The 26,772-nt window shown below is 36.6% G+C and overlaps 1 protein-coding gene across 2 annotated transcripts in view; it reads left to right on the top strand.

Moving 5' to 3' along the window:
- Positions 1-26,397, top strand: part of IL31RA (interleukin 31 receptor A) — a 38,138-nt gene extending 11,741 nt beyond the window's left edge. Inside the window, exons 3-16 of one of the 2 annotated variants that reach the window (XM_040579989.1) lie at positions 1,587-1,883; positions 3,255-3,375; positions 5,440-5,618; positions 7,047-7,198; positions 10,160-10,325; positions 10,930-11,012; positions 11,556-11,772; positions 13,220-13,402; positions 15,108-15,209; positions 16,696-16,842; positions 19,419-19,559; positions 20,900-20,993; positions 22,382-22,460; positions 23,299-26,397. In XM_040579989.1, the coding sequence (XP_040435923.1) occupies positions 1,587-1,883; positions 3,255-3,375; positions 5,440-5,618; positions 7,047-7,198; positions 10,160-10,325; positions 10,930-11,012; positions 11,556-11,772; positions 13,220-13,402; positions 15,108-15,209; positions 16,696-16,842; positions 19,419-19,559; positions 20,900-20,993; positions 22,382-22,460; positions 23,299-23,877 (2,540 nt within the window). In that variant the 3' untranslated portion in view covers positions 23,878-26,397. Of the gene's footprint in view, positions 1-1,586; positions 1,884-3,254; positions 3,376-5,439; positions 5,619-7,046; positions 7,199-10,159; positions 10,326-10,929; positions 11,013-11,555; positions 11,773-13,219; positions 13,403-15,107; positions 15,210-16,695; positions 16,843-19,418; positions 19,560-20,899; positions 20,994-22,381; positions 22,461-23,280 lie in introns of both variants that reach the window. The other variant, XM_040579988.1, reaches the window with a different exon arrangement.
- Positions 26,398-26,772: the final 375 nt, after the last annotated feature.

The raw sequence follows: 26,772 nt of genomic DNA, 5'->3' as shown, positions 1-26,772 counted from the left end.
AAATGCAGTTAACGTCTGGTGATTTGGGGCTTTTCTAAGCCAAATATTACCTATTCAGATATGCATGCATGCAATGACTACTAATGTTCTCATTCCTAATGTTAAAAGTTACCTCACAATGTATGACTACAGATTTTTCCTATTACTTTTTTTTTTTTTTTTTCAAATGTGGTAATTCCACAGTTAAAGACTGGACAGGAAACTGCTGAAGTTGGAAGAGCAGGTAGTTCTGCACTCCTTCCGTCTCTCGTCTCCTTCTACTTCCACTAGAGTGCATGTTTGTTTGGCTAGTTGTGAAGCGGTGAGGAATCTGCTCTGGATGGAGAACGATATTATTTTTTGCCAATTTTTTATTTTTCATCTATATCAGTCTGTTTGACTTACTGTACAGGCACTTCTGGCACACAAAGGGGCTAGCAGCAGCGAATGAGTGGTGGAGAATTAGAAACGCTTTTTGTGACAACAGTGCCACTTTAAAGTGATTAAGTGGAATAGTATAGGTTAGACGAGAGTATCACAAAGACAGATTGAAATAATAACTTAATGATGGTAATTGAAAGTCCATGTGCAATTTGTCCCATATAATTTAACACACAACAATAATTTGTGTTGTCAGTTTTTGGGGATTACATGGAAGAAGCTTGAGCAATATATGAAACTGTCCAGGTCATTGCTTACAACCGATATATATTGCAATTTGTGCAGTAGAGTGTAAAATAGCCATTAGTATGACTTTGAAACATTGAACAATTTACTTTAAAACAAAAAGGACACAAAAAGAAACATAGGAAGCTATTTAATTACCCAAAAAGGAGAGAATTATCACAAAACAAGGAAGAAAGCTTAGTATTCAATTCCCTTCCATTCCTGCACTCTAGCAGAGACATTCTGTCTGTAAAATTGGTTGGTTTTTATTTTTTTCCATTTTATTTAACAGATGTATTTATGAAATTTCGCTTCAAGAAATAAGTTACAGTAAAAAAAACCCAGACAGTTAGCTCATTGCAGGACTCTAACGGGTGATTCCTGCACTGTTTGGTAACTGTTGCTGAATTCATTCAGTCAGCCTGCTTCTGTGTTTTCCTTTTACATGCATCGTGTATGCAATTCCTGTGCTGTATTGGGGAACATAAATCTTACAAGGGGTAAAAGCACTAATGGGATATTGAAATATATTGCACCATAGTTGTAAACCTGAAACTTAGCAGTTTGATGTATTTTCTGATATAGTAATTAATAATGGTAACATCCAAATGGTATACATACCTTTTACATGAAGGAGTGTTTTTTTAAAAATGGATTTAAAAGGCAAGTCTCTTTTCTTCATTTTCAGCTATTAAAAAAGATCTTGGTTATAATTTCTCCATTATTTCTGGGAAGGTATAGAACCATCACTCTTATATAATACGGTGAGCTGAGTTTCCAAACAGCAATATCTGATTCAAGTGACTACCTGAGCATTTTATTTGAACTCCATATGAAAAAAAATCTAATTAAATGATATGTAGACAATGAAATAAGTTACCGTTTTTCTGCTGGTATTTTAAAAGGAATTAGTTATATGATATCTTTGGTTTTGTTTTTAGATGAAAAATCTATCAGAGATGCTGACATCTTTCCTTCATCTCCTGAAATTGAAAGAGGATCCACCCTGAAACTATTTTGTGTTCTCGGAAAACACTACACACCTCACAGAAATGCCAGCCACATCATCTGGAAATTGAATCATGAACTGATTGCTCAGGAAAACTATAACATAGTGAATGAGACTGTATCTAGTGTAACAATCCATAATTTCACTTACAGCAAAGCTCATGTGAAATGTTTCACTAAGTACTTGGGCAAGAAACAACTTTTGGTTCATACTGAAGTTAAATCTGGCTGTAAGTAGAAATGGGGGAAAATTAAATCTAATGTTCTTTTAATAATGTATTGTAAAAAATTAACTTTTAAAACTACTTTTTTTTTTAAGCTTGTAGCATTGTAAGACACGTGTATTCAAGCATCTCCTTTTTTTTCTGAAATAAAGCATGAAATTGCCAGCATTCCTTACTCATACTGGTCCGTAACCTCTCTGACCCTGACTTTTGGCAGGCTGAAGTGGTGGAGGTTTTATGTTGAGTTCAGAGGGTGCCAGATCTGTCCGTTTGGGTTATGTCTTTTGTCTAGCCTGGTCAACTTTAGCTTTCTACAGGGAGGATTTCCTCTCTGATCCTTGGTTCCAAAGAAATTATAATTACATGGAGAAGGCTATGGGATAAATATGTGTGCAAGTTCTCTAATTTATGGTACAGATTAAGTCCAGTTTATATGAACATATACCCGGGGGTCCCATTCTAGTAAAGAAGTGATAAATGCAGAAAAATACACCTGTGGAATAAAAAACAGCAGAAATCTTTTGCCTGTCTGCAAAGTTTAGTGTGCCATAAATTTGACAACGAAAGAAAGATCTTTTAAATGTTATAGTAGGTGGGACATAAAAGTACTGTTTTGCAGAGAGGACTTTTGCAACCCAGCTCTTTCACTGGGCGCAGTTATCTTCCTTTCAACTTCCAGTTCTGTTACTGTGGGAGGAAGTCTGGGTTTAACGAGGAAGTCTTCGAGGGTGTTACATTTTTATCGATGATCTCGGACTACAGAGATTGCAGAAGATTGTTTCCTTTGCACTATTCAAGTGTAAGATAAAGTGACTCCAGAACTAGTGATCTCTTCAAGATCATATGGACATGTTTCCCAGGAAGTTGGGTTATGCAGGCTCCTCAGTTTACATGTTTTCATAGGGCATGTGGTTAGATGTTCTGGGAAGAAACAAAGGAGTTTTATCTTCCAGAGAATGCCTTTTTGAGAACTTTTGTGCTGTTTCTTTGTTTTCTTCTTACTCTCTGGACTGGCCTTGAGCTATAGGTGTATTGGGTGTGTGTGTACTTAGAGGTTCAGAAAAAAGCTTGTAGCGGTTTGATATAAGTTAGTTAGTGAGTTACTGCATAAATACCTTCAGGCCCACTTAGTTAAGTACTTCTGGGAAGTAGTTGGAAAAAAATCTCCCTGTCTCTTCAGGGGAAGAAAGGGTGATTTTGATTTTTGATTTTGGTTTTATGAGGAATTCTGTGGGCGGTAGTAAATTATAAAATGAAGTGCTATGCGAGGCGCTTAGTGAAGTTTGCCGTAATCTGCTTTTTGACCAACAAAATCAGTTGTACGTTAAAGTTACTTATTTTAATTGGACCTTTTTTTTTTAACCTTTGTCATTGTAGTTCCACCGGATACACCAGGAAATATTTCCTGCATTTATTACTTTGATACTGAACTTACCTGCACTTGGACCTCAGGAAGAGAAACAAATCTTATGACAAAGTATACTCTTTACCGAAAAATGTAAGTATAGAATATATTGGGAACTGGGTTTCTGGGGTGAGACCTTCTCCTTATATCCTGGCTTCTGTTTAAAGAAAACCTGTGTCATGGGGTTCAGAATCATGGCATTGCCTCAGTAAATTTGATTAATTTGTGGTTAGTAATGGTTGAAGAAAGTTACAATCTGATGCCTGTTTAGTGTGCTCTTTAAAGGAAATGAGCATTCTCCACCCAGTATTCAGCAGACAAATGTTCACATCATAATCAATACTTACTTCTTTCCTTGAAGTAGCATTACTAGTTAGATCAAAAGCTGAGTGAGCCCGGGTACAAACATAGAATGGAGGCACTTTGTGGGGGTTTACCCAGAAGCTTTCTGTGTAACTAACCTCATTTTGGGTGGATAAAAAAGGTTACTTCCTCCTCTGCTTTAAACAACTCCCAGTTAACGATTCTGCTTGACACCAGTAGGGTTTAACTTGGGGACCTTTGGAGTCACAAGGTTTCAGTGAAAGAGTCTAGAGTTGGTTATTCTTTTTTTGGATTGCTCACACCTGGGGATTTGTGTTTACAAACTATGTGGTCTCGTGCTTTTAACTGTTTTTATGACCCCATTATAGAAGCATAAATACTTGACTTTTTCGATTTCCATTAAAGTATCATTTAGGAGATTATTTTTTCCTAAGTTGCTGTGAAAGTGGTGAAATTAGTGTTGTTCCAAGGCAGATCTTGGATGCAATTTTGAAGGTGGTAAGACAGATTTTTGTCCCAAATACACTAGTCAAAATTATTCTTCAGAACTGGAAGGAATTCAGACTCCAAAGGAGACATTTTCTTATTATAAGTTATACTAGCTTATGGTATCTTTTTTATTTATATATTTTTTTATTTCTCTATATATTTATTATAAATAGTAGGGCAGGAAATAATCTTTAGTTTTATCTCCATTTTAAGCCTGATGTTTTAGGCTTCCACTTTCATTAGGTGGAACTTTCTTACTTCTAGTTTTTCTACATTTTGTAACTTAGATGAGTTTGTGAAACCATAAGCTAGAATAGTTATTGAAACTAAGTTTCAATATTATTCCTTCTTGTACCAGCCCAAATTCTTCCTTAACCACACAGTGAATTAGATTGCAAAATTATTTCCAGTAAAATCTAATGACTAATTTTAATCCAGATAATTCCCCAACTGAGTTTACCGTATGAGTACAAAAGCATTGGTTCGAGGGGGCAGAGAGCTGTGGATGGGAACAAACAGCTGTGCATGTTAGGGAAGGTAGGGCTCCTTCCTTTCACAGCAGTACAGGTGTACATTAGCTTAAAAACGTTCGTGAAATACCAGCCTCAAACTGAGTTACACAAATGATGTGCTTGCTTGCTGCATAATATGAAATATTTAACACAGGCCCCATACATGAGTTTTTATTTATTGGAAGAATTTCTTTGTGGGTTGGCAAAAAGAAACAAATTCTGTTAGTTTTGCATCCCGCACTACTTGTTATGAAAGTATATGCTGCAAAGACAGCACATTATCAGTATGTTCCTTCAGGAAAATCTGTCACATTTCTATTGTCTTGTAATAGCTTGGCAGTTGTACAGCTTATCTTTTAAATATAGAAAAAAAGAAAAGCCGAATAAAAACTTGTTATCACATAGCTTCATGTGGCATGTGTTAATAGCTATGTCTATCTATATTTTTAAGGAAGGTCTTGCATGGAATTACATGATTTCACCTCTCTTTTGAGACTTTAATACAAGATAATACTAGCATGTGGATCTCTCATTAAGGCATTTTACTCTTCATTACTGCTCCTGGAAAGTGGTCTTACTAATTGCAGTTAAAACTAATTGAGCCTGTGCAGGCTACGTACATGGATTTGCAGGAGCAGTGCAATTAGAAGGAGAATTAATTCACACAAACATATCATCTAAGGAGATGTTCACTGGTACAAATGTTCTGCAACCACAAAAACTTATGAATAATAGTTAAATAGTACCCCAACAATTAGCTTGAGTTACTCTAATAAAATCCTCTGATTTCTAACTCCTTTTTTCTCTCTCTCTTTTTTTTTTTTTTTTTCAGGATGAGAGAAGGAAGGGTGATTCTTCAAAATACAGCGGCCTGCCGAAGCAAAACAGAGTCATGTTCATTTTATTATCCGGATACTCCATATAGTAGTTCTTTTTGTTTTCAGGTGAAAGCTGAAAATGTTTTGGGTGAAGCCTCCTCAGATTGTGTTCCTATACCTTTGGAAAGAATAGGTAATTTTAAAAAGTAAAAATTAAATAAAGATAAAGCAATGTAGGTTGAGCTGACTGCATCCTCCACAATTCTTTTTCCCTCCCTATAGTATACAGGTTAGAGAATTCTGAAACAAGTCATGTAATCAAAGTTGGTTTACATAGAAGAAAAAAAAGAAAAAAATATTTTTTTTAATAATGATTTTGAAACTATTATTTGGGTTTCGTTTGGTTTTAAATTAGTTTCAGTTTTCAAGTGCCATGTACTTTTAATAGTTAGCTAGAACTATGAAGTCTCTGAAATTATATTCAGGTTTAATAAAATGTTTCATCCTTTCCAGATTTTTTTATCAAAATCTGGATGTTTCCAGTTTAGTTGAGGCAAGTCTCTTGTTATGTTTTAATTGATGTACTTTCTATGTAAAATACTTCTAACTGGTTGGTGGTGCAGCAGCAATTTTCAGCAGTTTCTTGGTCTTAATGAGAGGTGGTGAAAAATGATAGTGTGCTGTATTCATACTACGAAATGTCTAACTACGACAATATTTTTTAAGCTGATGTCTGATGTTTCCATTATAAATTACAAAGTTTTTAATTATTAACAAGTAAAGGCCATATTGTAAAAGTTTTTGTCAAACTAAGTGGTGCTTGGACTGTACTTTGATATTTTTGAGTGGTACTAGATGTCAGTGGAATACCTGGCTGTAAATGAATATTGATATAATTTTGCCAGTTTGCCCATCATTTACTCTACTATTTTACTTTCTGGTTAGGAATGTTAAAAACTCACATGTTCTGTGATTCCCAGGAGCAATAATAATATTTTATCTACTTCTTCTCCCTCTGTGCTGTGCTGCACTTTCCTCTGTTCATTTTGGTGCAGGTAACCACCAACCCTTTTAACTGAGTATTTTTGCTGCAGCACACTGTCAGCTCTCCAGTCATATGGTCCTTTGCTCCCCGTGTTCAGACCTGCTGTGCCTCCTGATTGCTTTCCACATCCTCTGTACCAGCCATCTCTTTTCTCAGCACTAATCCATTCTTTTCCCATAGTCTCCGTCACACTTCTGTCCCCCTCAAATCCTTTCCAGCTGAAGAATTCTTCCCTCATCTGCAGTTTGGACTTGACTTTGGCATCCCAGCTCTGCTTTGTTTCTTTTCCCTGCTGTTGTCTCTGAGTACTGTTCTTCAGTGCTGGTACAGATGAAAGAAATATGCACACCTGTTTGAGAGTGGGTTTGCCAGCGTTAAGTCAGTTACGTGTGCAGTCTCTTTTACAGGTAACTTCCCATATGTAAAGTTACGTCTATAGACAGTCATGTGGATACTCTGATGGGTTGTACACTACTGAGATAATAATTAAAATTCTTGGAGCACATGTAGATGGAGCAATTCTGAACTTTTATAGAAGCATTTTCCCCTGTTAATGTTCTTGTGTCTTCACTCTAGAGAAATTTGAACCCCCTGAAATACTTTCAGTTAAAAAAATCGCTGGTATAAAGCAGTTGCTTACAGTCACCTGGAAAATGCCTGAGAAGATTATCCCTTCACAAGATTTAATTTGCCAGGTTCAATACAGAAACTTGTATTCAAACTCTTCGGTAAGCTACAGAAATTTTGTTCTGAATGTTAGCTTCTTTGTGACTAATTTCTTAATGTTATAAAAGGCTAAACTGAAAAAAAAAGCAACAAGTAGTTGGAAATAATGATTAAAACGTTTTAGTGGAGCGTATGCAGGCATGCATGATCCTAAAATCACTGTTTTATTGTCTAGGATTAATTGTTCTCTTCCTTTTAGTCAGTGTTTGGTTTGGTACATACCATACTTGTGAATATATTTCTGTGAAAGGCTGAAGGATGGACCTTAGGCTAAGGGATTACACACACAGTCTGTGTTTTACTAACAGTCGGTCAGTATTCTATCTTCCTGTTGCATTCTGGTGTTGAAGACAGCATTTACCCACAACAGTAGAATTGAAATAGTAGAATTGAATACATTAATTTTCAAATGAACCAAAGTATAAATTTTGCAAGATAAAAAATAAGGGAAGTTATTTTTTCTGAGTTTCTTTCTCACGCTTGAATGGAACTGTTACAGAAAAAACAGTATTTAGTTGTTTGCTTCTTTCAGAAGGCCTATTCCAATGCTTCTCAGCGTGGAAGCGATTAAGCTTGCAGTCTTACTGTTTCCTCTTCCACAATTTAAGGATGGGCCAGGCTGCTTGGCTTGTTTCTTTGAAGTCATTAAACTGAGATGCCTGCCTTGACCTTACTGTTGTATACAATAAATGTGTAATTCTGGGGGAGAAGAGTTCATCAGGGTAACTAATAGTAGTCCTCAGAGCTTTAAAAAAAGATTTCTGATACTAAAGATGTTTCTAACTAGCATCCTCCTCACATTCTCATGGCAAACATGCTTATGGTAGATATGACGTATTAGTTATTGGATTCAGGATATTGGGGATGATTAGGCAGTCAAGGTGCCTCAGGTCCACCTGGGATATTAGAAACTGAGCTAATATTTATTTAGAAGACCCATTCAAGATGTTTATCCCTTTGGAGTCAAGACACTGATGTCCTTGTGATGCTTACATGGATATGACATCCTTTCCAAATGTTGAAAACATTCATGTTTTTGTGAACTTACAGCGTTAAATTTGTCAGCACCTGAATAAGAAATCCACTTTTTCACTAATACAGTCTGCATCCATTTTCTTCCTCAGAACTTACCTGCATTTTTCCGCAGACATTCTAGAGAGAAGTAGCCGATCATTAAAGACTGAAGTCCAGTGACTTGAGTTCTGTAGGATCTTAGACAGGTGTGAGCCATAACTTTGTAGCCAGTCCAGTGGCAGCTGCCAAGAAAGACAGCCTCAAACCGTCAGGTAGATATCGGTGTTCTTCTGTCAGCTCATAAATACAAAAAAAAAAAAAGACAGATATTTTCTTGCCCTTTTAAGCTTTCCTACCAAAATGATCTAACTAGGTTGCTGCAAACTGGTTTTACTGAGTGAAAAATAGACGGCCTATTTTCTACTTGCATATACTAATTAGAATCAAGCATTGTTAAAAGCCTTTTGACAAGTAACTAAAAGCTAGTCTGGGGTGTCTGCTATTCTGTGTCAGGTTCTGGGGGGAGGTGAGGGTGATAATGGTTTGGAAGCCCTTTTTATTGCAGGTTGGCTAAAGAGTCTGTCACCTTGCACTGGTTTGTAGATCCCTGAACTCATACTCACAGAAGCAGTCTTCTGGTTTTGACTGTGAGTTTCTTGAGATCAGAATGGACTAAAGCTTTCAGTTTTGTTAGGCAGTGCACTTCCCGTTACGGTGTTCAGAGGAGTGGGTGTCTGCATTTTGTGTTGTTATAGTTTGATTCACTTTTCCTCGGAAAAGACAGGAATTTCTTCACAGGTTTTGGGCGCTGTTGTTGTAAATCTGTGTGGTTTGCTACTTGAGTTTGTCTCCCAAGAGGGAAACTTCCTTATTCTAAGACTTACCTTTGCTTACCTTGTTAGATTTTAACTAGCTTGAACATTTATTTTAGTGTCAGGTTTGGAGAAGGAGAGTTGTTAATTACTGATTATTGTTAAATACTGATTTTTTCCAATTTGGAAGATGAGACATTGGTGTAGTGATTATAGCAGTCCTTTGGTACACAAACACTTTCTATTAAAAAAAATAAAACTTTCCATAGTTCCTGTTTACTTCCCATTGTCAATCTGGTTGAGTTTATGCATCAACGCCAATTCCTGGTTTTCATGCCATCTTTCACCTTTTGTTTTGGAACAACAATCTGGTTTCTGACTTCCATCAGTGACATGTGAGTGGGGTCCTTTTAAGTTGAGAAAATCACTCGCCTTGTCATTACTTTTTCAAGAAGATACTGCATCAGTTACTTCTCATACTCCTGTCTTCTTTCAACACTTAAAGGTTCCATCTTTTTTTTTTTTTTCTTGGTATCAGAATTTGCTGAGTTCTTATTGTCTTTTCATTTTAATCATATGCTGATAACAAGTGTGGCTGTAGGCCATCCCAAATATTATGTGGCTAAGACCTAGAAGACCCTGTAAGTCAGAAAAGACAAGAAAAGAAATAAGCACGTAGCTGGCTCACAGGCTGCAGGTGATCACTGTTTCACCGGGGATTCTTCTGCTGTGAGGAAGAGCTGTATTCAGGACATGATGATGATACTGGCTTTAGCAATCCTTAGTTGCTTCCCACCAGTGGGAACTGCAGTCATCCAGCACCTCCTGGGCCAGCACTGCTGCCGTAGAATGGCACGGGGGCTGCACACAATTCAAACCATGGTCAGGATAGACACGGTTTTGGCTCAGGTTTTTCAAACCCTGGAGTTTTACCAGAAGAATAAAAACGCTACACAGAATGAAATAAATGAAATGCAAAACAAGTGATTTTGAGTTTCAGAGGAACGAAGTGGGAAACATGAAAACTGCATCCTTTCTGTGGAATTTTTTGTTTTGGTTTTGGGTTTTTTTTAACTAATTCATATTTCTGCATGCAATTTTATAGCAAATAATTTTTGGTCATGTGTCTACTTTCAGGAATTTGTCACTGTCCCACTGAGTTCTGGAGATAGGACAGGATCATGTAACCTCACAAGTCTGTGGGACTCCACAGAATATTCAGTTGCTGTTCGGTGTATTAGTGTTGTGTCAGTATTCTGGAGTGAATGGAGTAGAGGGAAAACAGCAAGCACAGAAGAGAAAGGTAGGCTAACTTTTTAGTAAGTTCTTCTTCGGTTATACTTCGGGCATTAGGATTTAATACTGGAAAACTGTATTCTCAGCATATTATCAGTCACAGAGTTTAGAGTTCTGCTGTTTAAATGGAACACGTGTATTTTGTGTAAATACAGGAGGAGGAAAACTGTAAGATGAGCAGGGAGTGGAGGAGATTTGAAAGGTGATACAAACAACACAGGGCTAAAGGCAGAATAATAAGGTGAATAGAGAGTGGAAAGAGGAAAAAATAATAGTGCAGTTGGAGACAACACTGCGAAGCAGAATAGTAGCAGAAATGTGGTGTAGCAAGTATGTCCAATAAAGTGAATTTTAAGTAGAGAAATTAAATTGCCAGTTATAAAACAAGACTAGAAAATCTCCTCTAGAACTTAAATAAAAGAAAGCAGAAGGAACCTTACGGACAGAGAGAAGTTGTACTTATTAGGGAAAAAAGGCACAACATTAGGCAAGGAAAAACTTCTTAACAAGTTGCTATCGGGCTGTATTTTTGAAACCTTTTGATTGTTTTTACCGTATTACACTATCTTTTTAATATAACAACAAACTTCAAGATATTTTTGTGTCTTTAGCTCCTTCAGAAAAAGTGGATTTGTGGAGGGTAATTGAATCTTCACACTCAGCTGGAAGTAGATCTGTACATCTTATGTGGAAGGTATATACTCTTTTTGTGAATTGATAATTATATCTGTATCCTGCAGCTGATGTTGCATTGAAGTATTTTAGTGTTGTAGGATATATAACTGCCAGGGGGTTTTGCGCTCATCAGAAAGAAACCTCACTGAACTAAAGCAGAATTGAAAAGGCTTTTTTTTACTGAACAGTAGATGAATAGTGTTTTGTAATCTGTGCAGAAAGGAAGAGTTTAATTGTGTTCAGATCACTGGGAAATCTGATTGAATGTCCTTACAACTACTCTTAAACAATACAGTTTACCAAAGCTGTATTTAAATTCACTTTAATCTGATAGAGTGACCAGAGAGAGGGTCTTTGTGTTTCAAATCTCAGTATTTGACTTTTGAACTTTCCTTCAATTAAATTATTGCAGCTGGCTGTCCGGAAGATGAGACTTAAATACTCTGCTTTTCTAAATTTAGGGTAATAATTTTGTAATTTGATATGGACTTTTTAGTACAGTATATACTTTTGACAATACAAATAACACTGAAACACTTGCATTTTTTTTATTTTTAAATAGCCACTAAACAGCTTTCCACCTTCTGGGAGAATTCTAGGCTACAAAATACAGTATTTTCCAGAAAACAATGCTGCACTTAAAATGACAAACATCTCTACTGATAAGAAAATTACTTTACTTTTAAATGAAGAGGCATATCTAGTATCTGTTACTGCCTATAACTCTGCTGGAGATTCTCCTGAAGCTATTTTGAGGATTCCACCCGCTGATGAAAAAAGTAAGATTTCTTAATGTCATGATATATTTTTCTCATTAAAAAAATGATCTTCCTGACATCTGTTTTAAGTTCTGCTGTAGTGGAAGTGGAATTGTACTAAGGACTTCTGTCATAAATCTCTAAATAGAACGCTATTTTGCACAGAGCTGTGTAGTCCTTTACTTTTTACTAGAACAAGATCTGGTTGTCATATTTTGCTATCATGTATCATGGTTTTTTTTTTTGTAGATGAGTATTGTTGGGGTATTTGTTTGTGATATAGTCGTTAAGACATCAGAAAGTGCTGATATCTTATTAGAATTTCTATTTTATTACTTTCTGAGGGTTTTTTGGTTTTGTTTCTTTTAACCTTGGACCTCCCAAATGAATTTATAGTTTCACTCAATTCTGTCTCATCCTTCTGCTAGGTTGTAAAATTGATTATCACAGGGCATTATGGCAGTGCATTTAACATCATTCAAAGACATCTTTAATAGAAGTCCCTTAGATGCATCAATGGAAGTAGAGGGAGAAACGCTGTGTTTATTCTCATTTCATATACATTCCCACAGTACCTCATCCAACCCACTGCCAGGGTCAGGAAGCTGGTCTGCTCTAGCATGGCAATTGTGTTCTTTTGGCTTAATGTTTAATTCTGGTATCTCTGTGAACCTTGTATTGCAACATCCTGCTGCCTAACCATCATCCGGAAGAGAGACTGCGTTTGACACAGTCACTTATCTTACATCAGTTGTTCATTAAATAAGTGCAAGTGTCCCCTTGGAATTTCTCGATCAAGTTCCACATCTAATTGAAAAACTGGAATATGTAGATGGGATGTCATCTTGTCCTGGAGATTGCTGACTACCTTTCTATCCACTTCTGTGTCCCACAGTAAATGTTACCCTGATTTTTTCATGCTGTGGCATGCTTTTCCCACCCTCCACATGTCTTTTCCTTCTGCTTCACCATGTCTTTTTCCCCTCTGTTTTGCCATGTTGGGTGTTCACTCAGTGTCATTACCTCTGTTCTGCAGGTTGATGGTTCACTTCACTGTCATTCATGACCTTGCTGACTTGGCTTACGGTTTTCCTATTGCCTTTGTCATCCCAAAACTTGCTTATCTGCACTATGTCTAAAATTGGTAGTAAATCGGTTTGTAAAACTTTACAAACTGTAAAATACAGATCCTAAAAGAGAGACTGTTTTTTGATTCTGTATGTGTAAACCTCCTTCAATGTAATCTCCTTAATCCCCCCACCCCTTTTCATTGTAAGAATTCTTACATGCTTCAAGTATTTTGAGTACCTGCATGTGATCATAGGTATAAAGTAACTTCTAAAACTTTTAACCTTGACTAAGTCCCATACCCTTGCAAAGAAGCAATCTCATCTTGCTATAATTGAATTGTTTTCTTGCTGCAGTTTTAAGAAGATAGAATTGCTGACTTATTTTGTTAAATTTTTAGCTTCTCAGATTATTGAAACAGTGAGGACCTTTACAACAAATGAAGAAGTGGTTGTGGAATGGATAGCTTCTGAACCAGAAGTAACCAAATACGTAGTTGAGTGGTACGAGGAATTGGAAACAGATCCTTTTGGCAGATCATGGCAGTATGTGTCAGATTCTACAAACTGGAAGACTAACAAAAGTATGTTAATTTCTCAGTTATAGCTGTAACAATGTACAGATATATACATATTTATGTATATTTATTTATAGGTAGACTGGAAAGAACAAACAGGGATGAACTCATACAGCGGTCCTCAAACCATTTAAAAAAATAACCATATCATTACATGCTTTATTGAAATATTTGCATGTAATTGAATAGGAATTTTAAGTTTCTCAAATTTTCCTGCAAGATTGTGTTTGCTCCCATGTAAGATTGGGCCCAGATTTCATATTTAAGCACATCTTTGGTTTGATCTTATGCTGTGAATCTTCCGGTAGGGAGGCTTATGACAGATGTACACTATTTTAGCAAAGAAATCTAGAAACAAGAAAATGAATTTGAAGATGGAAGTATCCTGCATTTTCTAAAATGAAAAGGAACACAGTTCATTAATGATAGACATATCTAGCTTGCCCATAAAACTTGTCTTACTGGCTCAGACACAATGTTTTAAATACCGTATTTGTGCTACAGTAAAACAAATAAAACAAATCTGAAGTGATTGAAATTTAAGTGAAATTCAAGAGCAGTTCACTACTCATTGAACTGAGATGCCTGAATCTTGAGTCATACTGAAAATTGCACTATTTCAGCATTTTAGTGTGAGGAATAAATGCTATTTATAGCTGTTCTCAATATAGAAAGAACACCAGCTTTTCTCCTCAGCATTATTAGGAGATCTTTGTTTACCTTAAGCTTAAGTTGCATTAGAAATGACAAGTCAAGTTCAGGTTTACTGTTGCTGAGGCCTGGTTTTGATATTCTTTTGTGGAATTAGTTTAAGGGCAACATGTGGGCCATTGTAACTTTTCCTGGGTTGCAATAGGTGTGAGGGACTGAAAAAGCATCAGAGAGCTGATACAATGCAGGGATCTGTTGATGGCCATTATTCTTGTTGAACAAGCTGCAGAGCTTGAGGAGGAATGGCCTAGGAAACCCTTTGCACTGGTTTCATCCCCTGGGGTGTAAAGCCCCAGATGAGTCCTCCTAGAGTTGATGGGGCTTGCTTGTAAGTAGGGTGTGCACCCTGTTGATTACTCGGCTGTTGGATTGTTCAGAGTTCAAAACTTCATTTCCAGAAGCTTGAACTATGTCTTGAAATTCTCTCTATGTAAAATTCTACTGCAGAGGTTTCACTTCTACAATTGTACTTTTGAGTCAAGCTGGTTAGAAGCAGAACTGCAGTTGGTATAACTGGAACATCAACGTGGAGTTAAGAGCTGGGGCTCCACTGTGTCTTTTAAGCTGTTTGATGCATGAGAAAAAACTCTTTTCTGCAGAGCAGTCAACTTAAAGATATATTAAATTAAAAATATTCCTGGAAGTATGATTTTATACTGGTTATTTGAAAATAAAAACTTCCTCCAAAACCTTAAACTGTTAAGAGATGAGTAAGTGGCTTCATATAGAGAAGCTGTGTAAGGCTGAAGTATAAATTCCCATTCCAAGCATTTGCAGTGAAAAATTAGTCGGAAACCAAGTACTCTTGTGAATACTACTGAATAAAATTCATTGTGTTAAGGGCAGTAATAAGCAGCAGTTATATATTGTGCTTGCTAAAATGTTGAAGAAAATAGAGGTCTGTGGCAGTATATTTAGAACTGCACTGTGATTTATTCTGCTTTCGTTGTACTACTATCACATAGAGAATTGTATGTAAATATTTTTTTTTCCTTTGCAGAAAACTTTAAGCCATTTATATGCTATAACATCTTGGTGTATCCTTCCTATGGAGATAAAGTAGCAGCTCCATGTTCCATACAAACTTATGTCCAAGAAAAAAGTACGTATTTTAAACTAGTAATGTTGTGGAAGGTTTGTTGTAGTCTGTCTCAGGGTGTATTATGTTTGAGAAATTTGGTACTGGCACTACTGGACGAGAGATGTAGATGCCACCCCCACCCCAAAAAAAAAACACCCAAAAACCAAAAACCAAACCCAGAAGAACCAACAGCAGAGGATTCGGGCTTCCTGATTTCTGTTCATAGATCAGCTACTGCATTGTTCAGTGAAGAAGATTTGTATCTTGTGATACAGGTACATTGCTGCTTGAATCCACTCATTTGTTGTACGGCTTACATACTGTATACAGAGCACTTGGAAAGCATATAGCTACAAACATGAAACTTTTTAAAACTGTCTATATTTTAAATGTTACAGCTCATCTAGATATGTAATTATTTTAATGAATATATTTAATATATAAAAAAATAGAAATACAATACGTAAACATATTAATGCTGGACTACATTTATCAGTCATAAGATATGGAGAAATTCTCCTCACAGAATAAAATGGATGGTTTCAAAAGCCTGCTTTTTAAAAATTTTATAGTGTAACAAAATACTTGCAGTCCTGCACTTAAAAAATGTTAAGAAGCCATGATGTTTGTGGTTGGATAGAAGCTGTGGATGGCATGGTGTTTTGAGTGGGGAGGGTAGGAAGGCTAGGGAGGAAGGTTTCTTTATCTGTAGGAGTTTAATGTGAATTCAGTGATCTATACAGCCAGCTCTAAGAATGTTGTTTACTGGTATTTAAGATTTCAGGTAAAAATGCCAGTTTGTGTCTGTGTGTGTGTAAGTCGATGTATGCATGCACACACGCGTAGTACAACGCACTACGAAACAGCATTAATTACAAGGAGGAGGTGACGGAGTATTTTGTTTGATTAATATTAGGACAATTAGAACTTTGTTTTGAATGCTTTCCTATTTGTAGGGAGTTGTGACAGTGCTAGAAGTTGTCAGAGAACGGGAAGGAAGAGATGTGTTAAAACTGAAGCATGGAGAACTCTTGCTTCACAGTTACGAGCAGTGCATGTGTGGTTGTGTTGTGTAAGCAGAAAGACATCTGATGTGATGGGCAAAGGCTGGGGGTGCTGGAGGCCTCAGCTGAACCTCAGCTCAGCCAGAGACTTCCTGCGAACACCGCCAGCTTGCGCCCCAGTTCCCCCAGGAGTGCATACGGATGCTTTACCTCTTGATCCCTCTGGGGCTGTGAGGGTATAGAGCCTTTTAAGGATCTTGGCACATTCGGATGCGGTGATGTTGAGAGCTATGTAAATACCAGAATACGTGAGGGGAAGTATTATCAGAAGAAATCACGCATTAAAGAGGGTGAGAAAAGTTGAGGGCTATATTGGAGCACTAAGATGACACATACTTGTTGCCCCTAATGTTACTGGTATGTGTGAAGTGACACAAATGGCTAACATTGCAGCACTTAGACTATTTTACTATTTTTTTTTAATTTATGATTCTTCTGTGTAGAGCCATCAGAAGGACCTGTGGCTGACACAGGCATTCCAGGGAAAAATGAAGTTACAGTAAAATGGAAGGAGATTTCAAAGGATAAAAGAAATGGATTTATCAGTAACTATACAATATTTTATAAACCTGAAGGTGGAAAAGAATTGAGTAAGTACATGTTAAACATCAATGCTTTCAACAGGGTATGACAGTCTGCTGTCTGAAGAGAGTTATTTTTGTGGTTATTAGCACACTTTGCTAATAACTATGAAGATAACTGTCTCCAGACAGGAGATCATATGATGTATTGTATGGTATAAATGTGTCTGAAAACACAGGTTCTAAAATGTGGCTTGCTTAAAGATAAATTTTTTCTAATTGAAATGATGGGGTATTCTAGTGAATACTCCCTGCTTTAATATTACACATGTATTCTTGCTCAATTTCTTTGTTCTGAACTTATTTTGTACAGCACTGCTTGCTCTCAATCTTTTTTACTATTAGTATTGTACTGCCTGTGGTAGTATAGCCATACTGCCAACCATATCATCCTTTCTGCTTCTCAAAGGCAAGTCTGATGGATCTCCAGGTGATAATGTAGTCTGTCTATAGCAGCATTATCATTCCTCTTCCCTTTCTAGACCAGGATGGAAAATAATATATTGAGAGCCTTTTTTGCAGATTGTTCCCCATTAACAGTAAAAAAAATAGCAGGATTATGCCAGATTAGAGAGTAGTATTTATCAGACACTTGCTGTTTTCCACTTTTACTTACGTACTGGTCTCCTTCTATCTTCAAATATCTTCTCCATTGTGACATACCTCTGAAGCCAATGGAGGAAGTCATGACGGAAGTAGAGGAACTAAAGTGGAGATGAAATATATTGTAGAGTCATAGATCCTGTGCAAGTTCATGAATATGAATCTCGTGAGGGTTCATTGAACCTGTGAATTCCATGCATGTCCTTGGAAGGATGTCTTTCCCAAGCCCTCAGCTTCTGGAACAGTATGGTGGAAGTTTTCTGGTAAAAATGTCTTCACAGTCATTTTAAGAATAAAAGCAAACCAGCGAATCATAGTCAAGGAGCTAAAATAAGGTGCCAAGAAAAGCTGCCAAGAAATAGTTTCTTTGGACATAGTTTTTTAGATTATTTTTTTTAATGTGCTTGGTTTTCTGTGCTGATACTTCTTTTCTGCTCTGGAGGCTGATAGCATAACTTTTTGAGAGTATTCTTAATCTCCTGCCTCAAGAGTAGTATCCATACAAGGTGTCAGTATAATCATATCTATTCAGAACTTCTCTAGCCTAAATCTTAGCAGAAGCTTTTATGAGAAGTGTTTTGGTGACCTAAATTTGTTGTTCTTGTATAGTTTATGAAGAATGCTGTTGGATCATTCAGTGCTTTAGAAATGGTTATTTTTCCTCTCTTGTTTAGACATCACCATTAGCACACAGCTAGCATAATACTTTTTTAAAAAGATCTCAAACGTACAAATCTTGTGATGTCTTCAGTTGCTTCTGGATATCTGGATAGCCAGAACAAGAGTATTCTTGGTCGTTTTTAAAATAGAAAGAGGAAGCTGATTATTTCTGTTGGATTCAGTCCTCTACCTGCGATTTTTCCTGCCATTGTAGTTTAAGGCTGTTTGCTTTGTGTGGGGTCATCCTCAAGGTACGCAGTCAAACGTTATGAAGACATGTGTCTCCTATTACTTTCTAAGGTAAAGCAGACTGTGCCCATTTTAGGGGTTCAGATTAGTTTCTTTAGGAAATTACATCTTAAATAACAACTCAAGGGTCTTAAACTTATTTGCTAAAACCCTACCATACTGATGCTTTTTGAGGCTCCTCTGATTTCACATCTTTTTGTTAAGAATAGAACATGAAATTTATGCCAAGGTGACTTCACTGATGTGCTTTTAATTCTAAAACTTCACTTTCCCCTCCTAGGTTTAAGAGAAACCGCTTAGTTTCCCTGCTATTGCAGCATATCTATTTCCTGAGTGTTTCTTGGCTGAACTGAAGGATGATATGAGTTGGCTTTGACTTTATGCAACAGAAAATGTTTTAGTGATTAGCCTATGAACATGCTTTTAATAGTTTGTAGACATAGAATATTATGGTATATGACCTGCTTAAAAAAAACTTAAAGTGAAGAACACCATAGTAATTCCAGTAACGGAGACGGTATTGGAAATACTGAGTTCTATTCAGAAAAGCATTTCGAAAGTTGGACAAAAAATTCCTGTTGATTTTGGCTTTCCTCTGAATTTATTGTGGTAATATTCCAGTGCTGATAAACTTTATCGTTTTGGATGATCAGTGTCTAACTGCGTGTAGTAGAAATACAGTTAAATTTCACAAGCTGCAGAAACTATTTTAAATTCTTAATTTCTGAAGAAATTAAGCTCTCAAAGAAATAAAATTCTCAAAGCACTGTCTTTAATGGTAAAATAAACTATAGGAGGTAATAATTCACCTATCTTTAACATCAACAAAAAAAGTCTATCTATTTTTAAAAGTAAGTACATATTAGTTTATTTTTTTGTCCTAAACTTTTAAATAGCATTGCTAAACATTGTCTGGTAATTTTTCTCTCTCAAAAGGCTGATAAGGTCACTTTGTATTTCAACTTTTCTTTAAAATACTTTGTGATCTATCATTGTAAAAGATGCTGAATAAGTCTACAGTTCCCTGGTATAACAGGTTTTTGTGTGTTTATTGACACAAATCTTCTGAAAAGATGAAACGGTGAACGCTGATGTTCTGCAATACAGACTGAAGTCCTTACAGGCTAATACACAATATACTGTCTATATCATGGCGAGCAACAATGCTGGTGGAACAACTGGAGAGCCAAAAACCTTCAAGACTTTGAAATTCGGTAAGTAATATTCCAGGTTACTTACTGTTATTTTAAAAACAGGTTTGGGACTATAGAAATATAGGGCATTTTTGTTGGCTTTTGTTATTTTTTTTTAAATTAGTGTTAAACAAAAGAAGGAAGAATTACCAACAGTAGCTGAATTTAACTCAATTTCATTGATCATCTCACATAATAAAACCTCAAGATTGGAACTCAGAACCTAAAATCGTTATTTTGCTGTCAATAAAGCTGTGGAATACTATGAGTGTTTGTGGGGGCATCATGTGGGAGTTTGTATGCTATCAATTATGGGATGGATGCCTAGCAGTTTATTAAAAAGCAGTTATTTCCATCAGAGATGCTAGACTGAGAATAGCTGTGTGTTGCCTTGCATCTCTTCTGCTATGTAAGCTTAATCAATAAATGAATGTACAGGTTGTGGCCAGCCTGTGGGGGAAATATCTTTTCCTATTTCTTACTATTTGTATTAGCCAGATTTTACTGAGGAGCTTGGAATCAGGGCTGCGGCTCAGAAGTTCAGACACTTCCTCATTTCTGCTTCTGGAAGTAGAAATGCTTTCAAAACATGAATTGTCATAGGTGGCCAAACTGAAATATAAAGAAGTGCATAAAGATATCCTTAAACTTGTTGCGGGACTCAAACCTACTTTATTTTTTGGTTGCTAGTTTATATTAATCTGCCAATTTGCTAGTCAAGTGCAAGGTAGGTTAGACTATGCTGGTGTCTGGTCTGTACTGCTGTCAGTACTTAGCTCTGGTCGGTGCTTGGAAGATAGTTCAGAAATCTGTGCACTGTTTTGGTCGAGAAACTGTATTTTTTGTGTATTTAAAACTTATATCCTGCATTGCCTTTACTATTTATTTCGTAGTTAACAGATAGCACTGGCACTGTCTGGAAGTTTTAGTTGACTCTAAAACAACATGTGCCCAGAGAGGTGGTAGACTCTTCATCCTAGGTGGCATCCTAGGTATAACCTAAGCAACCCGATTCTAATTTCAAAGTTGGACAAGGTGACCTACAGATGTCACCTCCAATCTGAATTACTGTTTGATTCTATTTAAAGGAAATTTTAAAGTGCAATACATCTGTTCCTGAGCAGTCTTATTAGGAGATGCTCTTCTGATTCAGTGACACTGTCTTGTTGGACTCAAAATACTCATCTTTTGACACATTGTACAATGAGTACCATACAGTATTCTGGTAATTGTGTCTAGTTTTGACAGAGCTCTTTAAAATTGAGCTAATTAGATGACTCGGATGTTGAAAATTAGTTATCTTAAGGGAATACACGAAGCAATCATAAACATCTGTGTTGTTTTTTTTTCCCCCTCTAAAGATAAAGAAGACATTATTTTCATTGCTCTACCCGTTGGATTAAGTATGTTGTTTCTGTTAGGTCTTTGGATAACATGTGTTTTGAAAAAACATGCGTGAGTATTTTTTCTACCTTCTAGAACTGAATGCAGTCAGTTAATTTTAACTTGTAGAAGGCAATTTTTTACATGTCTTATAAATGCTTTTATTGGTTTCCAAAACAATGTCAAATTAAGCAACTGGAGTAACAATTAACTAAGCATACAGTTTATCTTGTAACTGCAGCTCATGTGCTATAGTCCAAAATAAATACTAATTTTAGAAAGTTCAGTAAATCAGACCAGAAGAAACAGGAGAAACAGATTTACATATCACAAGAATCAGTTTATGGAGAACACTACATGCCATTTGCAGTTCCATGGTCAAACAAGTGAAACATACTTTAGGTCAGTTGCTGAAAAGTTGATAACACCAAAAATAAAGTTTCCCAGGTACTCTTTAATATATCTGCTGGTACACCACTAGAACACATTTCGCACAACCTCTAGTGCTTATCTTAGCTATGTTAACGTTTCTTCCATTAGTTTGTGACTCTTCCCTTGAGCTATAAAGAAGTCATGAAGAGACTAAAAATTACATTATGTGAAAGCATTTGGGTGCTTGATCCTTGAGTATGGGTCCATATATATGCAATTCATAATCCTTTTCTTTGATGTCTCAGATGTCCCCTGTCAGATTCTAAATTGTTCCCTCAGAGCCTGGGGATGCTATAACATCCCAAAGATGATTGTGAAGATTTTTAGGGTTATAACATATGCTTTTCATCAGCATGAAAAGTGACTGGGTTGTCTGGTTGAAGCTTAAGAAGGTTAAAAATCTTAAATATCTTGGGATATTCTGAGCTATTAGAATCACGATTATTGTCATGCAATGCATCAGGTAGTCAGTACAGCTGAAGTAGTAAGTATAATTTCCAGCTCTTTTACATCTTCATCTGTGGTGTGTATTCTGAACTTGCATAATAGTAAGAAAGTATATTTTGATTCTGGAGAATACTTTGAGATGTAATTGAGTGTTTATGCTCTTGTGTAGATAAATTGCAATTTAAAAGGTGAAGCTGTGGCCCACTTTTCATTCCCTTACATATACACCCAGTATCAATGAGTGATTAATTTTGTTTCCTGTCTGCTGCTCCCTTGGGTAGTTATAAACTGCAGTGTCAGCATCATTTATCTGCTGACAACATAGGAACTCTGCATAGCTGTAGTGTGGTGTAGTGTTAGGGACACTTAACTAGAGCAAAGTTTAGCTGAAGTGGCTTTTCACTCAAGAGCCACCCTGAAATGTAATCACAACAGGTTTTGTATACAGCCTCATTTGGGCTTATTTTCCTTTGTGGAAGTTTGTATTTTAGCAGTATTTGGGCTATTTGGAGATCTGATAATTTTATTTTTAATGAGCTGTTTCTTCCATCATTTGACTAAAATTCCTTTCTCAATGATAGGTTTAAAAAGGTTTGCTGGCCAGATGTACCCAATCCTGCAGAGAGCATTGCAGTGGAATGGCCTCTTAATGCATCTATGGTAATAATTGCAATTGTATATATATTAAAGAAGGGATCAGATGGAGAGAAGTTCTTCTCTGATAGTCATTTTATGACTAAATAAAAAAACCACTGAGTTTCATTCTTCTGTTTAGGTGCTCTGAAATGCACTTTGTTGTGTTTCAAACTAATAGAAAAGATGCATCTTTATAAAGTATATTAATTTAATTCTTACATAATTATAAGAAATGTTTTGAAGTTACAAAGTGGTTGGTGGACATGGTTTATTAAATAAAGTCAATTAAATTTGCTCAGGTTGAGTCTACTGAATCAGATACCCACATCTGGATATATCCTCCCTTCTCCAGAAAAAATGTAGCGCAACATATAAGATTCAGTACATTCTTGTACTAACATCTCTTTGTTGTTGTTGTTGTTGTTGTATATTTGTTCCTTATTAAAGTTCTGATGTTTATTTGAACAGAGTTGATCAGGTTACATAGCAAGTGTAATCTCTGGAAAGTAGTATTTAAACTTTTGTCTCAAAAATGGCTGGTTAGAGTGAAAAAGATGTAAACAGGCAAAGCCTGATTCTGAGCCTTCATTAAAACTCCTCAGTTTATTAAACACAGAAAACTTAATATGAAAGTGTTTAACAAATGGACAGAATAACATTGTCATTTTTAGTGTTCATTCATACAACTGCATCCCAACTGAAATGCATATGAACTCTTTTTATTAATTCACTTTTTAAATTGAGTCAAGCAGAGCTTGAATGGCAATATTTTATATATTTAAAAAAAATCAAATATGTTGTGTATCCCTATATAACTTTCCAGTTTATCTCTTTGTACTGACAGAATAATTCATTTTTGAAGGCAGTGACATCTGAGGCTAAAACCGTAGACTTTGAAGATGTAAGTGTTTTGGAACATTGTTTTCCTGAAGAAAGTCAGGAAGAATCACTACTAATGAATTGTGAAAACCATGTTTCTGCATGTACTGATATTAATACCAAAGGCATGATTAATAGAGATAACAAGATAATGTATAGTGAAGAAAATGAAGTGGCTAAATGTTTTTCACCATCCATGTCTTACATAATTACTGATCAGGATATCAGAAGTCAAATGCGTTCAGCTTTGATACCAGCGAAGGAATTACTACCCATAGAAACGCTGGAAGATGATTTATGTGAATCTCAACAGAGTTCAATTAAAAATGAAGAAAATGTTAATGAAGTTTTAAAGCTGGAAGATTTCGGTGAAAAAGTGCTCTTCAATCCATACCTGAAAAATTCTGTGAAAACAAGGGAATTTATTATTTCTGAGAGCTTACCAGAACACAGTAAGAATGAACCCCAGAGCCAGTCAACTGTCTTACCTCCTTTTCAACAAAATGTCACAGGACAACCCTACATAACACTGGACATGTTTGGGCTGGCCGTGGCTCATTAGGGTGTGAAAAATTTCCTCAGCAAAGTCCCCTTGCAGGGTGTATCTTGGCACTGCTGTTCGTGCATTTGTGTGTTCTGACCTGGCTGATCCCAGTTAATTTGGATGAAAACGATCCCTTCATTTGATCAGCTGTGAAGTGTTTTTTTGCAGTTTATAGTGTCAGGGTTCACTTTCAGTGTGGGGTGGATGTTGTTTGGGATTGTGGTGGTTTGGTTGTTTTTGTTTTTGGTGTTTTTTTTTTTTTTTTTTACCAGATAGTTGTGCCAGTAGTGAGGCAAAAGAAGTAGCTTTTTGTGTGTCTTCTGAATTCTGCCACATCAGTCTGCTTCAAACTGATCTGTACTGTGGGAGTGTGCAGCAGTGCCAGCAGCTCATGGATTTCTTCTCCGGCAACCAGTTCCCATTGCTAAGCTCTGCTGGGGAAATGTGGACTGACTCGAACAGAGCCAGGATCTGCTGAATCCTTCCTTGAGTTACATGGAGTAGAACTGCTTTCCTGTTCTTATTTCCCTCAATTGTTTTGTATCTGGTTTTATGTATAGTGTTCTTCCTGTTTCACAAATACTTGGTAGATTTCAGTAATTGTCTTTTTGCATACTGACTCTTGAATCAATGGTTTGGCTTATGGCTTCTCTGTCTTTAATGAGAGGATATTTGTTATGTGTATGCTATTGGCTTATCTGCATTTTGGCTTATGCATAGGCTTATGCTGGCTTTGTTGCTTCCTTCCCTTTCTCTTGTGTTTTTAATCAAGCTCTGCATTTTGTGCTGCTTTTGTGTTTCCTGTTTGTGTGCTGCTCTTTAAAACTGTTTACTTACTGGATATCTTATCTTCTTGTCCCTTTGCTTCTAATTTCTCCCAGTTTAAAACTGTGTTTCCCAGTTGAGGTTTTGGTAGTTTGAACTGAAAAAAAAATTTGACTAAATACAGTATCTTCTGTTGGAGTAAGCACTGAGGTTTTATTTAGGAAATTATTTTTCTGGGAGGTGTTGAAAAAACACTAAGTCTACAAAACATCCCCACATATTCGTGGTAACTGATTTAGGATTAGAGATTTCTAGATTTCTAGTCATAGAAACTACTTGTAGTTTGCATTTTGTACAGCAGCGATTAAGCAGGAACCCATCCATCATACTAGGTTTTTTTTTTCAGCAGGAAATAGGCTATTACTATAATATTCTTACTGAAATATTTACTCTGTTAAATGACAGACTAAAAAAAATGGAGACAGTCAGCTCTACATAAAATGCATTACAAGGGGTTGTTCAGTATGACATGTGGCGCACAGTCATTTTAAGTCTTGAAACTATTTTCACAGTATTTAAAAGCTTGACATCATCAGGCTTGTTTGCACATAAAGACAGACTTCTTTAGGGGTGACAAAGATACAGGAGTCATGGGGATAGAAAAAGGAGAGACAAATGTGAATAGGAATGGAAAGCCTTTCCTTTCTGTGCAGGAAGAGGAGTGGGAGAATGGAAAATACATTGTCCAGCATGAGTGAGGAGGCTGAGCCCTACCCTGGGTGTACTGGCTATTACTTGCATTGTGTTGGGGAAGATGGGGCAAAGTTTGCATTTAGGGTTTTCGTTTATAGTTTGCAAGCTGCTTTTATTTATAGCAATGTTTATTTAGTTCCCAAGAGAGGATGAGAAAATTTCTGCAGAAGTTCCTTGTACAGCAACACTCATTTCTGCATTTCCACCACCACCAGCTTCCCCTCCCCTGCGCCCCCCCCCCCCCCCGCCCCCCCCAAGTTTGTTGGATCACTTTCCCAGCCACAGTGCTATAACCCAAAACGTACGTGTGTTTCCTCTTAGAAGGCCTCACTTACTTAGGTAAGCCAGGTTCTGAAAAGAACATGGGACACAGCTTTGGTTGGGTCAGTGCTCCTGCTGCTTCACTGGCTTCCAGACTTCTCACCCGCGGCTATACTGCTGTTTCCTAGGGTTCAGAAGTCACTGACTAGTCACAGCAGGTTTTTTTCCCATAAATCTCGGTATTTGTTTTAATATCACAAGATTTAAAAATAAACAGAAACAGAGATGTTTTGGGGCCTGTCTAGGAATTGTTTAGCAGCCATATGAAAGCTGCGTATTCTGAGTTGCACGGTTGAGAAAAGTGAAAAAAATACTGCAGCCTTTAGAGGGATCATTAGAAAAGGAGAGGTTCTTTCTGGGTGGATTGGGTAGGTTCTCCCTGAAACATCTCTTAGGTTCTGAAGGGTAAGTTACAACCTGCTTTTCCATCTCATTGTATTTCCTTCTCTATTGCTATTCTGCTTTTCTTTGCTCACTCCTGATTTCCTTGCCCATTACTTTCTCTGAAAAATTGTAATGCAAGAAGTCAGCTCAGTACATCTCAGAAATTAGGGCTGCCTTTTGCCTGTGCTGTGGAATGCCAGCTTCTTGGACTTGGTTTGTTTTGTATTCAGAGTTACAGTCTTTCTGATCTCCTTAAAATTTGTCTTTCAAACTAATGCTGTGAACCATGGAAAAAAATAAAACTGAGAGCACATAGAAAAGTGTTTGTCAGTTTATACCTAATACACCATTTAGACATTTTAGATAAGTTAATTCAGGAATGTGATCCTGTTTTGAGGGGGATCCACAAATAGACTGGGTATTTGGGCAGTTATTCCACTTTCATAATGTCAAGTGGCAATGGCAGGTTGGACATTACAATAACATTTTTGGTACATTTTTAATAGAACACCTGGTGTCATTAATCCTAGAGAGTGGTTTTCCTAGATTTCATTTCATTTCACCATCACTAATCTGAAAAATGCCCATTTCTACTCCTGCTTAAAATGCAGAAAAAGTAATCTCACAGCCATATGGGTCTTTGCAAGGTTTAATAGAGATCAGCTTGTGGCATAATTTCAAGAAGATACC

This window comes from Falco naumanni, chromosome Z (assembly GCF_017639655.2).
Source record: "Falco naumanni isolate bFalNau1 chromosome Z, bFalNau1.pat, whole genome shotgun sequence".
In the NCBI taxonomy this organism is placed as follows: Eukaryota; Metazoa; Chordata; class Aves; order Falconiformes; family Falconidae; genus Falco; species Falco naumanni.
The sequence above is the reverse complement of the archived record's forward strand: the minus strand, read 5'-3'. Positions and strand labels throughout refer to the sequence as shown.